Here is a 20,325-nt window from a genome sequence, read left to right on the forward strand (position 1 = left end):
AGAATAACATCCAGAACTGACAGAAAATTTATCTGAATGGAAGTTGAACAGCCAAGAAGTTGAAATAGACCTGTTCATCCAGACCAGTAAGAGGGGCAGAGACGAGCAGCCAGGCACGGGTCGCAGCACGGAGAGCAGAGAGAGTTGAGTGCATAAGGCATCCAGGGGGCATGTAGGGCATCTAGGGCGCAGAAGATCACAGCAGGTGGACCCTGAGTATGCAAGCGGCAGCTGGCAGACCCAGTGAGGCGGCAACTGTGGAACAGGGCAGAGCGCGCAACCCAGGAACCCAGAAAAGGGACTGAGGTCCCACAGAGAACAGAGCTACTGCCATTGTTCCCTCTCGACCCCACCCCTACATACAACGTCACAATCTAGTGACTGGGGCACCCAGCCGTGGTGAACACCTAAGGCTCAGCCCCTCACCATAACAGGAGCGATCAGACCAAAAAAAAAAAGAGAGAGAGAGAGAAAGAGAGAGAGATGGCTCAAACAGAAGAACAAATCAATGCCCCAGAACCCCTTTTAAGCAACTGAGAGACAGCCAAACTATCAGATGCACAGTTCAAAACACTGGTGATCAGGAAGCTCACAGAATTGGTTGATTTTGGTAGCAAATTAGATTAACAAATTCAGGTTACGATAAAAGAAATGAAGGACAAATGCACAGGGAACCAATAGTGATGGGAAGGAAACTGGGACTCAAAACAATAGAGTGGACCAGAAGGAAGAAAGAAACAACCAAACAGGAAAGAATGGAGAAATGAGAATTCAAAAAAACGAGGAGAGGCTTAGGAACCTCCAGGACATCTTTAAACGTTCCAACATCTGAATTATAGGGGTACCAAAAGGAGAAGAGGAAAAGCAACAGATTGAGCACATATTTGAACAAATAATAAAGGAGAACTTCCCCAATCTGGCAAAGGAAATAGACTTCCAGGAAGTCCAGGAAGCTCAGAAAGTCCTAAAGAAGTTGGACCCAAGAAGAAACACACCAAGGCACATCATAATTACATTAGCCAAGGTAAAAATTAAGGAAAGAATCCTAGAAGCAGCAAGAGATAAGGGGACAGTCACCTACAAAGGAGTTCCCATCAGACTGTCAGCAGATTTCTCCAAAGAGACCTTCCAGGCAAGAAGGGGCTGGAAAGAAGTATTCCAAGTCATGAAAGACAAGGACCTATATCCCAGATTGCTCTATCCAGCAAAGCTCTCATTTAGAATGGAAGGGCAGATAAAATGCTTCTCAGATAAGGTCTAGTTAAAGAGGTTCATCATCACCACGCCCTTATTTTATGAAACATTAAAGGGACTTATCTAAGAAAAGAAGAAAAAAAAAACATGTATAGTAAAAGGACAGCAAACTCATAATTATTAACAAACACACCTAAAGCAAAACCAAAAGAAACTAAGCAAACAACTAGAACAGGAACAGAACCACAGAAATGGAGATCCCATGGAGGGTTAGCAACAGGGGAGTGAGAGTGGGAGACAGGGGGAAAAGGTACAGAGAATAAGTAGCATAGATGGTAGGTAGAAAATAGACAGGGGGCAGGGGTAAGAATAGCATGAGAAATGTAGAAGCTGAAGAACTTGTAAATATGACACATGGACATGAACTAAAGGGGGGGAAGTGGGTGGGAGAGGGTATACAGGGTGGAGGGGAGTGGAGGGGGGAAATGGGACAACTGTAATAGCATAATCAATAAAATATATTAAAAAACTCTCTATTGATACATAAATATACACTTAAGAACCAGGAGGAAGAAATTTATTGGGTTGGCCAAAACGTTTGTTTAGTTTATTCCATACAATGCCATTGTAGTGCTTACTTGTCTTCTAACTTCATTCAAAACAATTTTGTTAGACTATATGGTGACAGCTGTCATATTAGCGTGCATTAAAAAAGAATGGTAAATTTTTGTACAGCCATTTTAATACTGAAGATGGAAGAAAATATACATTTTTGGCATACTACGCTTTATTATTTCAAGAAAGGTAAAAATGCAAGTGAAACACAAAAAAAGATTTGTACAGTATATGGAGAAGGTACTATGACTTACCAGAAGTGTTTGTGAAGTTCCTCGGTACTACTGACATTTTGGCCAAATAATTCTGCTGTGGGGCTGTCTTATACACATTGGAAGATGTTTAGCAGCACCCCTGGCCTATACCAACTACAAGCCAATAGTGGGAGATAGCCAACATACTTGAAATATCCATGTTAGTAAAGTTATTGGTAAAAATGAAAAAGGTGTCTTTTATTTTACATAAAAAACTAAATGGACTTTTTGGCCAATGCAATAAAATATTGGTGCTATGGGAATTAATAGCTAAAAAGAATCATGTGAACTGAGAAGTCAGAGAGGCTTCATGAGGAAGATGGCACTTTGGTATTGAAAAGATGCTCAACATCACTAATTATCGGAGAGACGCAATTAAAACCACAATGAGATTATTACCTCACACCAGTCAGAATGGCTATCAACAATAAATCAACAAACAACAAGTGTTGGTGAGGATGAGGAGGAAAGGGAATCTTCATGCACTGTTGGTAGGAATACAGATTGGTGTAGCTACTGTGGAAAGTAGTATGGAGTTACCTCAAAAAATTAAAAATGGATCTGCCTTATGACCTAGTGATCCCACTTCTGGGAATACATATATCCGAAGAAACACAAAACACTAATTCAAAAGAATAAATGCATCACTATGTTTACTACAGCATTATTTGCCAAGATCTGTAAACAGCCCAGTTCCATCAGTAGATGAGTGGACAAAATAAGCTGTGGCTCATTTACACAATGGAGTACTACTTGGCCATAAAAAAAGAAGGAAATCTTACCTTCTATGATAGCATGGATAAACCTAGAGATTATTATACTAAGTGAAAAAAGCCAGTCAGAGAAAAATAAATACCATTAGATCTCCATTTGTATGTGGAATCTAATAAACAGAATGAACTGATGAACAAAATAGAAACAGAGGCATGGATACATGGAAAAGACTGATAACTGTCAGAGGGGTGGAGGCTTGGGAAGGGATCCCTTCAAGGTGAAAGGATTAAGCAAAAATACATATATATAACATGCAGGCAAAGACAACAGTATAATGATAGCCAGAGGTAAATGGGGGTAAGGAGTAAATGGAGGTGGGCAAAGGGGGGATAAATGGAGACAGAAAGAGACTTTACTCTGTGTAAAGTCTCAGATGGACGCATGATGCAGTGTGCAGATGATGTTTCATTGAGTTGTATGTTTGAAACCTGTATGGTTTTGTGAACCAATGTTACCCCAATAAATTCAATTTAAAAAAGAAAAGTAAAGATGGGTTGTAATGATCTTTTTACAGGGCTGCAGAAGAAATATATTACTTCTAAAGGATGAGAACAAATACTGGAAGTGTGGCAAACATAAAAAAAGTGTTAAGGAAAAGTGTGTTCAGATCATTGAGAAATATTTTATAATGCAAGATAGGCAAGATTATGAATGGTTCTGAATGGTAGGCTTGGGAATGTTGTATTTGATAATGTTTCAAGAACAGTAATCCTCAATGAGCATTTTAATCTATTCTTTATTTTAGATGTTATCTGCTGTGTAAAACTACAACAGCTACCCACACATTTTCTACAGCATTCCCTCTCTGAACATTGATGTTCTATATTTATCTGTTCAAGCTGAGAGACTACTAGAGAAAGAGATTCTCATAATTAATCTTCTTGTAACCAAGCGAATACCCAATTTAAAGATTAAAGTCTATTATCAAAATGTCCTTTATTCCATAACCCTATCCTCAAAGTCAGATTTTAAAATCTCTCTATTACATTTACCATTCAGTCTATTAGAACACTACACTGATATGAGGACATAAATTAGAACTCTGAGAAAAAAAATTAGTTTTCTTTTGTACTAAGGTAACATAGTGATTCAGAACACAAAAAGACAATCAATTTTATGAAAATAACTCTTCAGATAAAGTCTTCTAAAAACCAGCAAATCCTATAATTAACAATTGTAAAAAGACTACATAATTACTATATTTTATGGTCTGACACAAATTAGAAGGGACCTTAGCAAGACTTTGTTGTAGATTTTCAAACAATCTGACAGTAGTTATTAAACATTATTAAATATACATATATCATATGTACATATTCTTCGAATCAGCAATCCCACTGACTCTATCTCATAGAATAAATGTGCCAGCACAAATTAATTACTACAATGTTTACAGTGACAAAAAAAGGAAAAGTAAATGTCCATCAGCAACAAGAAATGAGCTAAATGAACAAAAGTGTAGCCGCACTAGAAAATAACCTTACATATAATGACATATTTTATACAGCCATTAAATGAATAATTCAGAGCTATACTAGTTCACTTGAAGGATGTTCCACTAATTATATTATCGAGAAAGAAAAATAAGATGAAGAAAAAATGTATAATACAATCAATTTTATAAAACAAAGTAAAAAATAAAACAACTATATATATGCACATGTGCCTGGTGGAATGTGAATTGATAGGCAGACAAAAAATAGGTAAGATAATAATTTAGTATGCAGAAAAACATGGAAGAATATACAGTATAAAATATGGTTATTTTAAAGAGAAGTATGGGAAAAGTGAAATACTCAAAATGAAGTAAAAACTATAAATTCAGTTATGTAAAAATAAATGTGTAGACACAGAATTAGTGTTTTTTAAAAGTACAAAAATAGAAAAAGGGTTATATAGAAACTAGCCAATCTAACATTTCAGAATGATCCAAATACTCACTTACTTAACACTAAGTGCCTATTTTGTGCAATGAGCAAGAAAGAGGGTTAGATATCTCCTTCCTAATAACAGATCTGGTAACAAAGAATCAATCTAGTCCCAAGGATGCCCATTCCATATTAAAGGTGATATAATGAGGGAGAGTTCTTCCATGTGGTTAGCTGAAATGTGCTTCATTTAAGGAGAAAGAATGAATCTAATCTAACTTATATAATTGTTTTCAGGTATTTCCAGGACTAATATTTTATTCACTTAGCCACATTTACAGGTAGCTCCCTACTTTCATACATAATACAACCCTTAAGCGTGCATAAAAGTTGAAAGTGTAGACTCAGACTTAAGGGATTTAAATGTTAAAAAATGGCAAACTGAAAAATAAAATGCCACTCAGATCACAAAGGGTTACTTTGCCTAATATACAAAGAATGACTAGAAATCACGAAGAAAAAGACCAACATCACTATATGAGTTAAGAAAAAGGAATTTTAATGTGCAGCAAAAAGGATATACAGTTTTTTAAAAAGATATTCAAACCCCAAGTAATGTAGCTCAGTAGGCTGGGCACTGTACTACAAACCGAAAGGTCACCAGTTCCATTCCATGTCAGGGCACATGCCTGGGTTGCAAGCCAGATACCCAGTTGTGGGTAAGTGAGAGGCAACCAACTCATGTTTCTCTCCTTCTCTTTCTTCCTCCCTATCCCTCCCTCTAAAAGTTAAATAAATAAATAAATTTTTAGATGATATTCAACTTCACTCATTTAATGCAAATTAAGTCTCCAATGAGATACCATTTTTTTCACCAGTCAGATAGAGATACAGAAGCTTGACAACACACTGTATTGGCAAAGATGTAAGCACAGTAATTTTCAAACTCCCTGCTTTTAGGAACACATTTTATAAACTCATACAAAAACAATGATAAATGCACAAGGTTATTCACTGTACCAATGCAAGTAACAAACAGCAAAAGGGCGGTAACAAATGTATAACAGAGAAAATTGATTTTTGCTTAAGTGTAGTTTATTTGTATACCTTTATGAAGTACTAAAAAATAGCAAAAATAGCAATAGCACCAGATAGCAATTCTAAAAGATTTTTTAAGACAGTATTTTGTAATATTCCTGGTTACCAGATCTATAGATAAAAGGTCAGGCTTTCTTGCAGCCTCCGAAGAATCTGACACTTTTCACTAAAATGGCAAAAGGTTTCTTAAAGATGGTATCTCAAACAGATGGACTTTTACAGATGTTTCAAGCAACCTTACTGGAACCTGTGGCCATCACTTATGAGTATGTAAGATCACGGGCAGTGCAGTAGCCAATTCTGTTCACACAGTAACATGTTACAGAAAGCTCAGGAGGTGAACACTAGCTTTTTACTTTTTTTTTCTTTTTTAATTTTCCTGAAACTTGTTTCAGGGGAAAAGATGATTTATTCTTTAAGACTCTCGAATGTGCCAACAAAAAATTTATTTTGAAAATTGTATTATAAACAGAAAAAATGATAAAGCCACTCTTTGGAATATTATACTGCCATTAAATGTTCATGATACTCTGTTAAATATTTATTACAATGCTAAACAAAGGAAGCAAAATATAGTCATTTAGTTTTGTATTATAATAAAAATGAACAATAATTCTTCTATCAAAAGCAAAATAAACATAAAAATGTCCGGAGGGCAATACATAAAAATGTTAACAATGGCTGTTATCTCTGAGTAGCATTTTCTTCTTCCTTTCATTTTTCTGTATATTTTAATCTTTCTATGATAAAGATTTAATATATAATTATATATAAGTAATAGCTTTAAAATGGATAAAAGTGTTAGAAAATTCTAAATGTGTTAAAAAAAATAAGAATCATAGCATCATATACCTAACAGAAGACTAAGTCTCTCTTTGTTATCTCTGACAAATGTGTCTGATAATTAATAAAAAGTGTAGTTGTAAAAATAAAAACTCTCAAATGTGCTCTGAATCATAAATTGCTCTAAAAAAATATAAAAGTCTTAATTTTAACAAACCTTACAAGATAAACATTTTTCTAAACACAAAGGCAGAAGAGGAAATTAAGCTTTCATAAGAGAAAGGGACTTATTCTCCATATCCAAGAGTATTGAAGAAAGAAATACTGCAAATTTTAGTTAAAATGTCTTTCAAAGTAACACACTCACAAAAAAGAAATTGAATTTTTTTCTCCATTTTTGAATTGTGTGCCAGGAAGAAGTGCCAGTTTTAAGTTCAAGTTATTCTATTCTCTGACCTCTATGAATCAAATCCCCCCAAAAAATGTGTTCTTATGATTACTCAGCAAAGGATTAATTTGGAAAAAGTAACTCTGGCTATCAGAATTTCAACTCTAATTTCACTACAATTTTATTTGAAAAATACTTACGTTTATAAAAAAAAAAAAAAAAAACTCCAAAAGTAACTACAACTTAATCTTGGTTCCTCATTGTAATGAGTGTCTATGCCTAGACTAAGTCAAGAGGAGGGTTGAAATCCACTTTAAAAAAGAAAAGGGGGACTTCTGGCCAAGATGGAGGTGTAGGTTGACACACTATACCTCCCTGCACAATCAAAAATAAGGACAACAACAATTTAAAAACAAAAAACAACCAAAACTGACAGAAAATTGAACTGTATGTAAGTCCGACAACCAAAGAGTTAAAATAGACATTCACCCAGACCAGTAGGTGGGGTGGAGTGGGGAGGCCAGTCAGCGAGGAGTCGAGGCACAAAAAGCGGTGGCACTGGGTGCGCAAAATGGAAGCGGGCAGACCCTGGGCACAGGGTGGCAATGGGCAGACCCAGTGAGGTGGCGATTGTGAAGCGACACGGTATGCAAAGCGCTGGCTGACCAGGCGGTCCCACATCCATGCGCAGATAAACCAGGCAAGCCTGGGGAGTGAGACAGACCATGTAACCCAGGGCCCCGAGGCCCGGAAATAAAGCCTCAAGGCACCAATTGTGGACATCTGTGGGGGTTGAAGCGCAGGGAGAGACTCCTAGCCTCACAGGAGAGTTCGCTGGAGAGACCCACAGGGTCCTAGAACATATACAAACCCACCCACATGGGAATCAGCACCAGAAAGGCCCAGTTTGCTTAGGGGGAGCAGCAGAAGGGATTGAAATCTGACAGAGAGCGGAGCAAGTGCTATTGTTCTCTCTCGGATCCCACCACCACATACAGTGTCACACCCAGCAACAGGGTTGCCCAGCCCTGGTGAACACCTAAGGCTCCACCCCTCATATGTAACAGGAGCAACAAGACGAAAAAAAATGGCCCAAATGGAAGAACAGATCAAAGCTCCAGAAAAAAATACAACTAAGTGACAAAGAGATAGCCAACCTATCAAATGCAGTTCAAAGCACTGGTGATCAGGATACTCACAGAATTGGTTGAATTTGGTCACAAATTAGATGAAAAAATGAAGGCTACACTAAGTGAAATGAAGGAAAATGCACAGGGAACCAATAGTGATGGGAAGAAAACTGGGACTCAAACCAATGGAGTGGACCAGAAAGAAGAAAGAAACAACCAAACAGAAGAGTGAAGAACTAAGAATTCAAAAAAATGAGGAGAGGCTTAGTAACCTCCAGGGCATCTTTAAACATTCCAACATCCGATTATAGGGGTACCAAAAGGGGAAGAGGAAGAGCAACAAGTGGAAAAGTTATTTGAACAAATAATAAAGGAGAACTTCCCCAATCTGGCAAAGGAAATAGACTTCCAGGAAGTCCAGGAAGCTCACAGAGTTCCAAAGAACTTGGACCCAAGGAGGAGCACACCAAGGCACATCATAATTACATTAGGCAAGATTAAAATTAAGGAGAGAATCCTAGAAGCAGCAAGGGATAAGGAGACAGTTACCCACAAAGGAGTTCCCATGAGCCATGAGACTATCAACTGATTTCTCAAAAGAGACCTTGTAGGCAAGTAGGGGCTGGAAAGAAGTATTCCAAGTCATGAAAGGCAAGGACCTACATCCAAGATTGCTCTATCCAGCAAAGCTTTCATTTAGAATGGAAGGACAGATAAAGTGCTTCTCAGATAAGGTCAAGTTAAAGGATTCATCATCACCAAGCCCTTATTATATGAAATGTTAAAGGGACTTATCCAAGAAAAAGAAGATAAAAAACATGTATAGTAAAATGACAGCAAACTCACAAATATTAACAACCACACCTAAAACAAAAACAAAAAGAAACTAAGCAAACAACTAGAACAGGAACAGAACCACAGAAATAGAGATGACATGGAGGGTTATCAGCGAGAGAGGGGGAAAAGGTACAGAGAATAAGTAGCATAAATGGTAGTTAGAAAATAGACAGGGAGAGGTTAAGAATAGTATGAGAAATGTAGAAGCTAAAGAACTTATGACACATGACCATAAACTAAAGGGGGGAATGTGGGTGGGAGAGGGGATGCAGGGGAATGAAGGGGGGGAAATGGGACAACTGTAATAGCATAATCGATAAAATATATTTTTTAAAAAAAGAAAGAAAAGGTAGCCCTGGCTGGTATGGCTCAGTTATTTGGAGCACTATTCCATAAACCAAAAGGTCACGTGTTCAATTTGCAGTCAGGGCATATACCGAGGTTGTGGGTTCAGTCACTGGTCTGGATGCATATAAAAAACAACCAATCAATGTTTCTCTCTCTCTCTTACTCTCTCTCTCTCCCCACCTCCCCCCGACACACACTTCTTCCTTTCCTCCTTCTTTCTCTAAAATCAATAAACACATCCTTGGGTGAGGATTAAAAAAAAACAGTATGCTAAATTGGTCCATTAATTTTAATATTTATGTCCTCATAAACTATTTTAATCTTCAAATAAAATGTACAATTTTCTCATTATTTATGACAGATCTTAATACTCAAAGTGACATTGTGAGAATAACATACTACATATACCTAACCATAAATATTGTTGAGTTCCTCTCATGGAGCTCAAGTGAACAGTTATTTCAAGTTGCAATTGCCTATGACGGGCCCAAACTGATCTGTTTATATGTATTGCAGATATTTGCATTTCAAACAAAATTAAATGCTTCTTTTTCAGTCTCAACAGAATTATAACCATTATCTCCACCTACAGAAAACCCTGGCTAGAAAAAGCAGCAATGTATCACTATTGCCAGGCATCAGACAGGTATAAAAACACTGTGGCATATATTAGAAATCTCAGGACAACTAGTAAAATAAAATTCCTTCCATACAAAGGATGCTCCCAGATGGGGAAATACACACACTCAAATGTGCATCTTTTTTAAAATCCTCACCTGAGGATATTGTAATTGATTTGAGAGAGAAAGAGAGACAGACAGATACCGATATAAGAGAAAAACATCCATCAGTTGCCTTCTGTACAAACCCCAACCAGGGATCAAACCTGCAACCCAGGTATGTGTCGTGACTGGGAATTGAACCCGCAATCTTTTGGTATATGGGACAACGCTCAAACCAATTGAACCACCAGGCCAGGACTCAGATGTGCATCTTTAAAAGAACTTCATAGTAGTAATTCATTCAACAACTACTTGACTAGAAGAAAACATACGCAGTAAAATCTCAGACAGAGCTCGTAGCAATATTTTATCTGATATATCTTCTCAGGCAAGGGAAACACGAAAAAATAAACAAATTGAACTACATCAAACTAAAAGGTTTTTCCACAGCAAAGGAGACTATCAACAAAATAGAAATCCCATAGAGTGAGAGAACATATATGCCAATACACCTGATAAGGGGTTAATATCCAAAATTTATAAAGACCTTACAAAAGTCGACACCAAAAAAACAATCCAATTAAAAAATGGACAAAGATCCTGAATAGACACTTCTCCAAAGAGGACATACAGATGGTCAACAGACATATGAAAAGATCCTCAATCATCAGAGAAATGCAAATTAAAACCACAATGAGATGTTATCTCACACCATTCAGGATGGCCATCATCAACAGACCAATAAACAAGTATTGGAGAAGATGTAGAGAACACAGAAGCCTTTGTACTGTTGGTGAGAATGCAGATTACTGCAACCATGTGAAAGGCAATATGGAGATGCCTCAAAAACTTAGAAACAGATCTGCCTTTGGATCCAGCAATCCCACTTCTGGGAATATATCTGAAGGAACCCAAAACACTAATTTGAAAGACTATAAGCACTCCTATGTTCATTGCAGAATAATTTACAACTGCCAAGACATAGAAGCAGCCCAAATGTCTGCCAGCAGGTGAGTTGTGTAAAACTATGGAACATTTACACAACAGAATACTACTCGGCCATAAAAAAGAAGAAAGATTTACCCTTTGCAGCAGTATGGATGGACCTAGAGAACATTATGCTAAGTGAAATAAGCCAGTCAGAGAAAGACAAATACCATATGATCTCACTTATATGTGGAATCTAATGAACAAAGTGAACTAACAAGCAAAATAGAGACAGACTCATAGATAGTAGGATGACAGCTATTGGTGGGGGGTATGTTAGGGGGTGAAGGGATCAAGCCAAAAAAAAAAAAGGACTCATGGACAACAGTATGGTGATTACAGAGGGGAGGCAGGTATAAGGGGGTTAAACAGTAATAGAAGAAATACATTTAAAATTTTTAAGGGTAAAAAAATTAACTACTTGGGTAACTGTGTGTCAAGCATTCTTTTAGGAGCTAAAAATTCTTTAGTGAAGAAGGTGTTCCTGCTCTAAGGGAGGGGAACAGGAAGGAAGAGCAAGTAATATCCAATATATATTATAATATGTTGGAAAGCCAAAAAAATAATAAAACAAAATACGTAACAGAGAAAGGGAATGTTGAATAGATGGAGGAAGATTACAAATTTATATTGGCAGGTCATGGAAGACATCTGAGCAGACTTGAGAAAGATAAGAAGTAAGCAATCCTGCATGTATTCAGGAGAAGAGTATTCTAACTGTAGAAAATGCAAATGCAAAATCCTGTGAGGTAGGTGCATGTCTGGCATGACTGGGGAACAACTAGGTCAGTATCACAATATTGGAGTGGCCAAGGAGAAAAGTGGCAGCAGCTGGAGGGTCAGATGGGGAGCCACTTTCCAGCAGTGGTAGGCTGGAGTTGCCTGGTAACCAGCTGAAGAACAGGTACATTCTACAACTTTGAGTCCCATTGTGGGAGTAATTATACCACAAAAATAGGCAAATAGTACAAATCAGAGGCTTTTCCCTCTCTGGAAATCCAATTTATCAACACATTGCTGTCTATGGACCACTTTAAGAACAGTCATGTGCCATATAACGATGTTTTCTGGTCCACAACAAACCACAAAAATGGCAATATTATAATGGAGCAGAAAATTTCCTATCACTTAGTGATATCATAGCCATGTTAATATCATAGCACAACATGTTACTCATATTTGTGGTGATGCTGGTGCAAACAAACCTACTGCACTGCCAGTCCTATAAAAGTATAGCATATATAATTATGTACAACACATTATACTTGGTAATGATAATGACTATATTACTGGTTCACATATTTACTATACCATTCATTTTATTATTGTTTTAGAGTATACTCTTTCTACTTATTAAAAAAGTCTGCTGTAAAACAGTGTGCTGTGTTTCATAGGCAGTAATACACTTCATGTTTACCATGTGTCTCTTGGTTGCATCATTTCTCTTTCCTCAGTTTAATCTCATGTTGTTTTGTACAGCCACAGGCTGTATGGTTTTGTAGCCTAGGAGCAGGAGGCTATACCATGTGGTCTAGGTATGTAGTAGGCTATACCATCTAGGTTTGTGTAAGTACGCTGTATGACATTCCAACAATGAAACTGCCTAATGACACATTTCTCAGAACACACCCCCACTGTCAAGCAGTGTGTAACTGTGCTTTGTCTTTCACTCTAAGTGAGATCAGAAGCTGTTGGAAAGGTAGTCTTCTGCCTCCCCCTGCTTAAGTTCTGAACAGAGAGAACAAATGGCAAAAGTAAGGAGACTAACTTGGAGGCTGTTAGTATCATCTAGGTGAGATATGGCAGTGACCACCAAGGTATCCAACCTTTTGGTGTCTCTGTGCCAGAAGAGGTATCTTGGGCTACACATTAAATGCATTATGACACATATAATCACAAAAAATATCATAATGTTTTAAGTAAATTTATGATTTTGTGCTGGGCTGCATTCACAGCCAATCCTGGGCTGCATGTGGCCCATGGACCAAAGGTTGGATACCCCTGAAAGTGCCAGTGGTGAGAAAGTGAGAAAAAGTCCAATTCTGGATACCAAGAGCTGTTCTGATTTAAATCAATATGCTGCAATAGTAAACGAGCCTCCTGCCTACAACTCAATATATACATATATTTACTACATTTTTTAAAAAGGGTAGGAAAGTGTTGCTAAGGAGAAGGGAAGAGCCAAAAATTAATTTTAACTAAAGTAATCAGAAGAGCCAAAGGTATCAATAAGAAAAAAACAGTAAAATCATGAAAAGGGGCGCCCCTTGGGAAAAGGACTCTACATTCTTGTTAGGTTGGAAGTGATGCCTTGAAAGCCAAAAGAACATGTCAGATGTCAGAAAGGCCAGACTGAGGCTCGCTCACTGATCTAACAAAGACAGTCACTGGGAAGCACAAATCCCACTAACATACACACAGTGATATAGCCAAGTCACCTCGACCTGGCTTATCAGATGATATAATAAAAGAATGGGTGGACATTGTAACTTGTGACTTTACTTAATACAGACTGGAAAAAAAGTCTTTTCTGATGCATCCCAAAAACCTAATTACAGTAGAATACAGTCATTAGCACAAACTACTTTATCCATCTTATAACACAGATAGGACTATAACAGCTCCAGTAACACAATGGCACTTTCATAATCCTATAATTCAGAAAAAATCCTATAATTCAGAAAAAATCCTATAATTCAGAAAAAATATATACATTTCTATAGAATATATATTCTATGGGATATAACATATACGACTAATATGTTTAGTTTGTTCTCCATATATCCCTTAAATGTTAGCAGTGAATTTTGTGTGTGTGTGTCTTCCCAGAACTAACACTTTTTGTATACTCTTTTCTTCAAGAATAACATGAATACAGAAATATATATATAAGCCTGGAGAATTTTCACAAAGTGAACCCATAAAGCTAGCATCCAAAACAAGAAACAGAACATAACCAGCACCCTGGAAGGTCCCTTCAGACCCCATTCTAAACACTTTCCCCAACCCCCAACAAGGATAATAAATTCCCTGATGTCTGATGCTGCAGATTAGTTCTACCTGTTTTTGAAATTTATGTAAAAGAATTACAAAGTATGCACGCTTTAGTGCCTGGCTTCTTTTGCTCAGCAATGCATTTGTGAAATTCACACATCATTCATTACATGTAATTGTAGTTTGTTCATTCTGATCACTATTCAATATCCACTGTGTGGCTGTACCAGAAACTTATTTACCCATTCTACTATCGATAGGCTTTTGGAAAATTCCAGTTTGGACTATTACAATTAGCCCTACAATAAACATTTTTTGTCCATGACTTCTGGTGAATATAAGCACACAGTTCTGTTGTGTATAAATATAGGAATGGAACTGCTGAGTCATAGAGCATGCATGTGTTCAACTTTAGTAAATAACAAATGAACTTTTAAGGAAGAAATATTTTAAGATCTTTATGGGGAAATTTGAACGATTAATGATTTATCATAAAGATTGACTTCAAATACTACTTTCAGGAAGGTAAACATATTGTTCCAAATTGCTTCCAAAGAAGGCAATTTACTTTAGAATATCTTCACCTGCAAGTTAGTCTATGACAATAATGGAAGTAACCATGTTAGTCTTGTCCTTTTCAGAACTGATGATGCTAAATATTTTAGAACAAACAATTGAGTCATTACTATCAACAAAGTAAACCACCTCCTCAATTTGCTACAGAATATAATGTTACCAGTCAGAACTCTGCAACAGTTACACCTGTACTCATATAATCATACTCCCTCAAATTGAAAGGGACTTCAGAACTAATCTAACCTGCGGGTGGATGCCTTCTATATCAGTGACCATGATCATGTTAACAGACATTTATTTAACCCTGGAACAGAAAAAGAACATGAGGCAAAATCTAAGGAAATCAGAATAAAGTACAGTCTTGAGTTAATAACAATGTATCAACATTGGTTCATTTATTGTAACAAACGTACTATATAATATGAGATGTTAATAATAAAAGATAAATTGGAATTCTGTGTACTATTTTCACCATTTTCCTGTAAATCCAAAAGTTTTTAAATAAAATTTATTCTTAAAAATCCATTTAAAACATGGTAACATAATCTACAGATTGTCATAAACTTGCTAAACTCCTCTCAGAATGCAATCCAAATGAACTTTAAGAGTTGTCATACACCCACATGCGCATACATATACACGCACATGTAAACTCTTCATTTAAAGGGGTCAGACACACAGACATGTGGGGGAGGTATTCTATCTATGCTGATTTTGGTTTTACTCCTGGCTCTGAAATTATGAACAAGACTCAGACTTCCTTTTTTATTCCAACTAATCTAACCTTTTTAGTATACACTGTAAGTGCTTAATGAAAAAGCAATCCCCTAGTTATCTTTAAACAATAAAATAAAAGCATCCAAACTCTAAGTCAAATCAATTCTCCAGTAAATCAAATTTTTGTGGTTTTAATCACTAAGTCTTTCCTTTCACTTCAGGGAGGAATAAAGGGAAAAAACAGACTGTGCCTTACAGCTGGCAGGGAAAACAAGTAGCCCTAATATTGGATGAGAGCTAGTAGAAGAACCTCTGGGCAAAAGGCAGGAGATTTAGCCTCTGGTTTCAATTCCACCACTGATCTGCTCTTCAGTCTTTGAACATTTTCCTGAACATCTTATCACTTCTTGGCTATGCCAGATATCCTAGTTAAATCTTTTATGCTATCTGTTCTATAAAACCTTTAGAGTGTCTAAAGAGAAAAATACTATCCTACCACTGAATGAATGTTTATACCTACTGAGGAATTGGGGGGAGGGGGGGGACTTTCAACTGTGATTCTAGAAAGTTTATATCTAAATGCAACTTGAAATGTGGTTCTTCTATAGCATGAGTTGGCAAATTTTTTCTTAGAGAGCCAGATATTTCAGGCTTTGTAGACCATGTGGTCTCTGGCAAACTCAACTCTGTTGTTGTGTGCAAAAGCAGCCATTGACAATGTGTGAGTAGATCTATCCGTATTTGATAAAACTTTATTTACAAAAACACAGTGGCCCTGGCTGTGTAGTTCAGTTGGTCACAGCATCATTCTGATATAGTAAGGTTGCAGATTCATCCCTAGTCAAGGCACATATAGGAGTCAATCAGTAAATACATAGATGGATGTAGCAACAAAAGTCGTTCTCTTTCACTGTCTCTCTCTTGTTGTCTCTCTCAAATCAATAAATAAATTTTAAAAAATAACACAGACATCCCAGCTATAATTTGCCAATCCCTGTTCTATAATATCAGGGGAAGAAAAATCAACTGGCAAGATCAATTTTGGTAAAACCACATCATGAATTCACACTGAAACAAACTGTTTTGTTTGCAGGAAGGAAATGCTTATGAATCATGATCTTCACATACCTGAGAATGTTCAAGTTTCCCCTGCATGAACAGGTCACATCACCAATACCTAAGACAGAGCAGGAAAACACTCTCCCTTACATGGTTGTTATGACATAACAGGGAATATGTTAATTTATGTAGGCAAAATTTACAAGGTGACCTGCAAAAGTAAAATACCAGGTTTTAGCAATTTTTTAGCAATAAATACAGAAATCCAAACCTCATTAACATTCACATCACTTCCATATATTAAGGTAAACTGATTCAGATAAATGTCAAGGTCATCGGCTTTCCTGGGAGAGCTGTTCTTTCTCCATGTAACCCAGACCCTTACTTATCCATAACCTGTTAAATTTCCAAAAGGCCAGAGTAACTAACTGTGAGCTAACAGAAGTTCTGACTGATTCTGGGATGAGACAGGGGTTGCTCGCCTGCACATAGTCTAATCAGGCCAAGGTCAGATCTATCATCCTTTAGGGTCTACCCTAATAAAAATATTCCATTCTGCAGAAGTCACCTAGCTAAATTCAGCACCATGTTAGCTACCAGGTGTTCAGTAGCAGGCTGGAGCAAAGAGCCATCCCACAAGGATCAAGCAAGTGCCTTTTTAAAAGCAAATCTTAAAAAGTTCCTCTACATGGCTTTGCAAAGTAAGCAAAAACCATGCCAAATAGTAAAAAAGGCACTTACTTGACTCCCACAGGCCAGCTCCACACTCTAGCAGCTAAGATGTCACTAGCATGGCACATGGAGCAAGGTGGAAACGGTATCTTGCCAACCACTGTAGGAATGGTAGTAAAAGACCTAAAAGAACAGAAAAAAGTAAAGTCAATGTAAAAGGAAAAGGCCCTCCTGAGCCTGGTGACATGGGAACCTCAGCATATAATGCCAGAAAAAGAAAAGGAAATGTGAAAAGATCTTATTTAGGTCAATTTTAGCTACCAATTAGACAGCTATAGTGACCCTTAGAGCAAAAGGGCACTTTTAAAGGAATGAGCATTATAACTTAGAATAAATCCAGATTGCTTATGAGAAACTGATAAATGCAGTTTGTCACAAAAAGAGTATTGAATCTTTGATAACCACACAGTAAGCTCATACAGATATAAAAATAGAGAATCTAAAGCAACATTTCATAAACTAATACTTTTAAAAATAGTAAAGAAGGGAAATTTTTTTCACCCCATCTCTATGCTTCCAGCATTCAAAAAAACAAACAGAACCATAAAAAAATGAAAAAGTAAGAAATGTTTTTAAAAACTTAATGGGACCCTGGCAATAGAAGACAGACTATCCAGGTTCACTCAGGAACTTTCAGTAGTTTCAGAAGTTTACAAAATTTAGAAATCTTGGTGTGCACACACACAAAATGTCTCCTTTATTTGCCTAGCCACACAACTCTCTGTTTAGCAGTTGTGTTACAAAATGCTTGACTTGGCCCTGGCCAGTGTGGCTCAGTTGGTTGGAGTGTCATCATGTATACCGAAAGGTTGTGGGTTCAATTCTGAGTCAGGGCACATATCTAAGCTGCAAGTTCGATCCCCTATCGCAGCTTATAGGAGATAACTGACTGATGTTTCTTTCTCTCTCTCTCTCTCTCTCTCCCGACCCAAAATCAATAAACATATATATTTTTTAAATGCTTGACTCAGTAAACTGAATCAGAGATCATTCAAAAAAAGAACAATGGTAACTTTTTTAAAAGCCTATTTTCACAAGCACTACCTCCTCTCCCCATACTTACATTTTTCATGGGTAAAACAATTTGTGAACAAAAAACAATATTTGTGTGATCTGCATGAAAAACACCAACAGTGAAAAAACAAAATCATTCTCAGGTAGTAATACCCACTCTCCTCTTCTATCTAATCATTTCTACCAAAAAAGAAATCTCTTCTTTTACTTGCAGATACGTTCAGCATCCTTTCCTTCAGAACCACAATGGAAGAAACAGGAGGTTGAGTTTAATTATCCTTGACATACAAGAATTTATCCAATAATTTAAGTTTGTATTCTTAATCAGTTTTAGCTTAAAGACTATTATTGCACTATCCCATAATTCAAATATGCTTAAAAGTTTGGTCACATTTTTAAGATAAGCTGGTGATTCAAACTGCACAGGCCTCGATTAATTTAATTAGAATGGGATGTTCACTGTTAATAGCATATCTGGCCAGACTACATCTTGAGTGCCTAACTAACATTTTCTTCTCAATTTTGGCTTGTGTTTGCCTTGCCTTGGCAACAGTCCCTGGAAAGCACACCATCTATCAGTGTTTCCCTTGATGCATCAGCATTTCTGGTTAATGCACTACAGCAAATCATTTGGAGGGACAACCTGAATGAAACTCTGCACCATGTATTCTGCAAAATTTTTCAAACCATTATCAAAGATGTTACAAATGAAATTGCATGAAATTAGCAAGAAATATATTTACCACAGACTGCCTTTTAAAACAATGACTACAGTTATTGGCTCAGTTTGTTGGAGCATTGTCCAGTGAACCAAGGGGTTGTGAGTTTGATTCTCAGTCAGACCCCATGCATGAGTTGCAGGTTCAGTCCCCAGTAGGGGTGCATACGGGAGGCAATGGGTAGATATATGTGTGTGTGTCTCTCTCTGCCCCCTTCCTCCCTCTGTAAAATCAATAAACATATCCTCAAGTGTGGATTTTTTTATTAAATAAAAAAATTAAAACAATGACTATAATGTAAGAATATAACTGGCAAATAATATCTATTATTAAATAAATGAGATTTATTAGTAAGAGAAATATTTACTGCACACCAACTACCTGCCTCAAAAAAAAGTAACTCACCTCATTCCTAGGCCTTGTTTTCCTTTGCTCCACAAAAGCCAAGACACAATTCAAGAAGTCCATTTACCACTTAAGATACATACCCTTTTACAAAATAAAGGGGTAGTCCCAAATTTCAAATTATCTCAAACACAAAGAAAAAAAAAACAATAAATGCCAACAAGTTTCCATCCACAGCCTGTGTGCACTTGAAAAATCTGAGAATTTTAATACCATGAACCAAGATTTTGCTGCAGCATTCAATCCCTCATGAGGTCTCTGTATCCCAGCAGATGCTGTTCCGCATTTTCCAGAAGACATATTCATCTGTGTAATGAAACGTTACTCTTCTCTGCTTACTCTTGGGAAGGACAAAGGATTTTCCCAAGAATACAATAAATGAGGACATTCCACACCAAAAAAGGAAACTAGCTATTTTTAAAGTCAAAATAACATCCTCAATCTAACTTTACAAATGATGTAATATATTCTTCTTTCCTACTCCCTCCCCAATATTCAGCTAACAAGACGTCCAGTCAATAGAAGAATTATTAAATATGTAAAATTGGGAATGACACTTCACAAAGGAGTTAAAAATGAAAAATGAGTGAAGACTAAGTATTTTTTAAAGTATTAATCAAAGAGAAAATTGCACAAGGATACATACAGTATACTATCATAAGGTTTAAAACATACTTACAATACTATATAAGGCTCTCTGTATAAACATACACAGAATAAACACACGCATGGGAATGGTAAACACCAACTTGGAGAGGATGTTACTTTCGGGAGAGAGAACAGGAAATAGGAAGCATACTTGGGGCAGCAATTTCAGTTATAATATTAATTTCTCAAGTTAAACAAAATACATTATTCTACTTGTTTTTATAGATATAACATACTTCATAATCTAAAAAGAAAAGACTTTTTCCCTTGTATGTTGCCTAAACACAATATAATTTCCTTATGAAGGGCCATCTCATCCCACCCCTCCTTGCCCCCCAAAAAAACCCTGTTGCTGGAAAAGCCTTGCCAACGTAAGCTTCGTTGAGAGCCTGCTCTTCAGGAGTTTTCTGTCTTTTCTTCCACTAGTGCTGCCGCTTTCTGATACTGGCTTTGATGGGATCTT

At 36.7% G+C, this 20,325-nt stretch overlaps 1 protein-coding gene across 6 annotated transcripts in view; it reads right to left on the reverse strand.

The window, feature by feature from the left end:
• Positions 1 to 20,325, reverse strand: part of MCU (mitochondrial calcium uniporter) — a 235,299-nt gene that overhangs the window by 204,624 nt on the left and 10,350 nt on the right. Inside the window, exons 2-3 of one of the 6 annotated variants that reach the window (XM_028511835.1) lie at positions 17,086 to 17,199; positions 16,414 to 16,462 (exon numbers count right to left, since the gene is read on the reverse strand). The exons of 2 other annotated variants lie outside the window; for them this stretch is intronic. In XM_028511835.1, coding sequence (XP_028367636.1) covers positions 16,414 to 16,440 — 27 coding nt within the window. In that variant the 5' untranslated portion in view covers positions 16,441 to 16,462; positions 17,086 to 17,199. Of the gene's footprint in view, positions 1 to 16,413; positions 17,034 to 17,085; positions 17,865 to 20,325 lie in introns of those variants that run through there. 3 more of the 6 variants (XM_036026815.1, XM_036026816.1, XM_036026814.1) reach the window with 3 other exon arrangements.

The sequence above is a fragment of the Phyllostomus discolor genome, chromosome 5 (genome assembly GCF_004126475.2).
Source record: "Phyllostomus discolor isolate MPI-MPIP mPhyDis1 chromosome 5, mPhyDis1.pri.v3, whole genome shotgun sequence".
NCBI classification, from domain to species: domain Eukaryota; kingdom Metazoa; phylum Chordata; class Mammalia; order Chiroptera; family Phyllostomidae; genus Phyllostomus; species Phyllostomus discolor.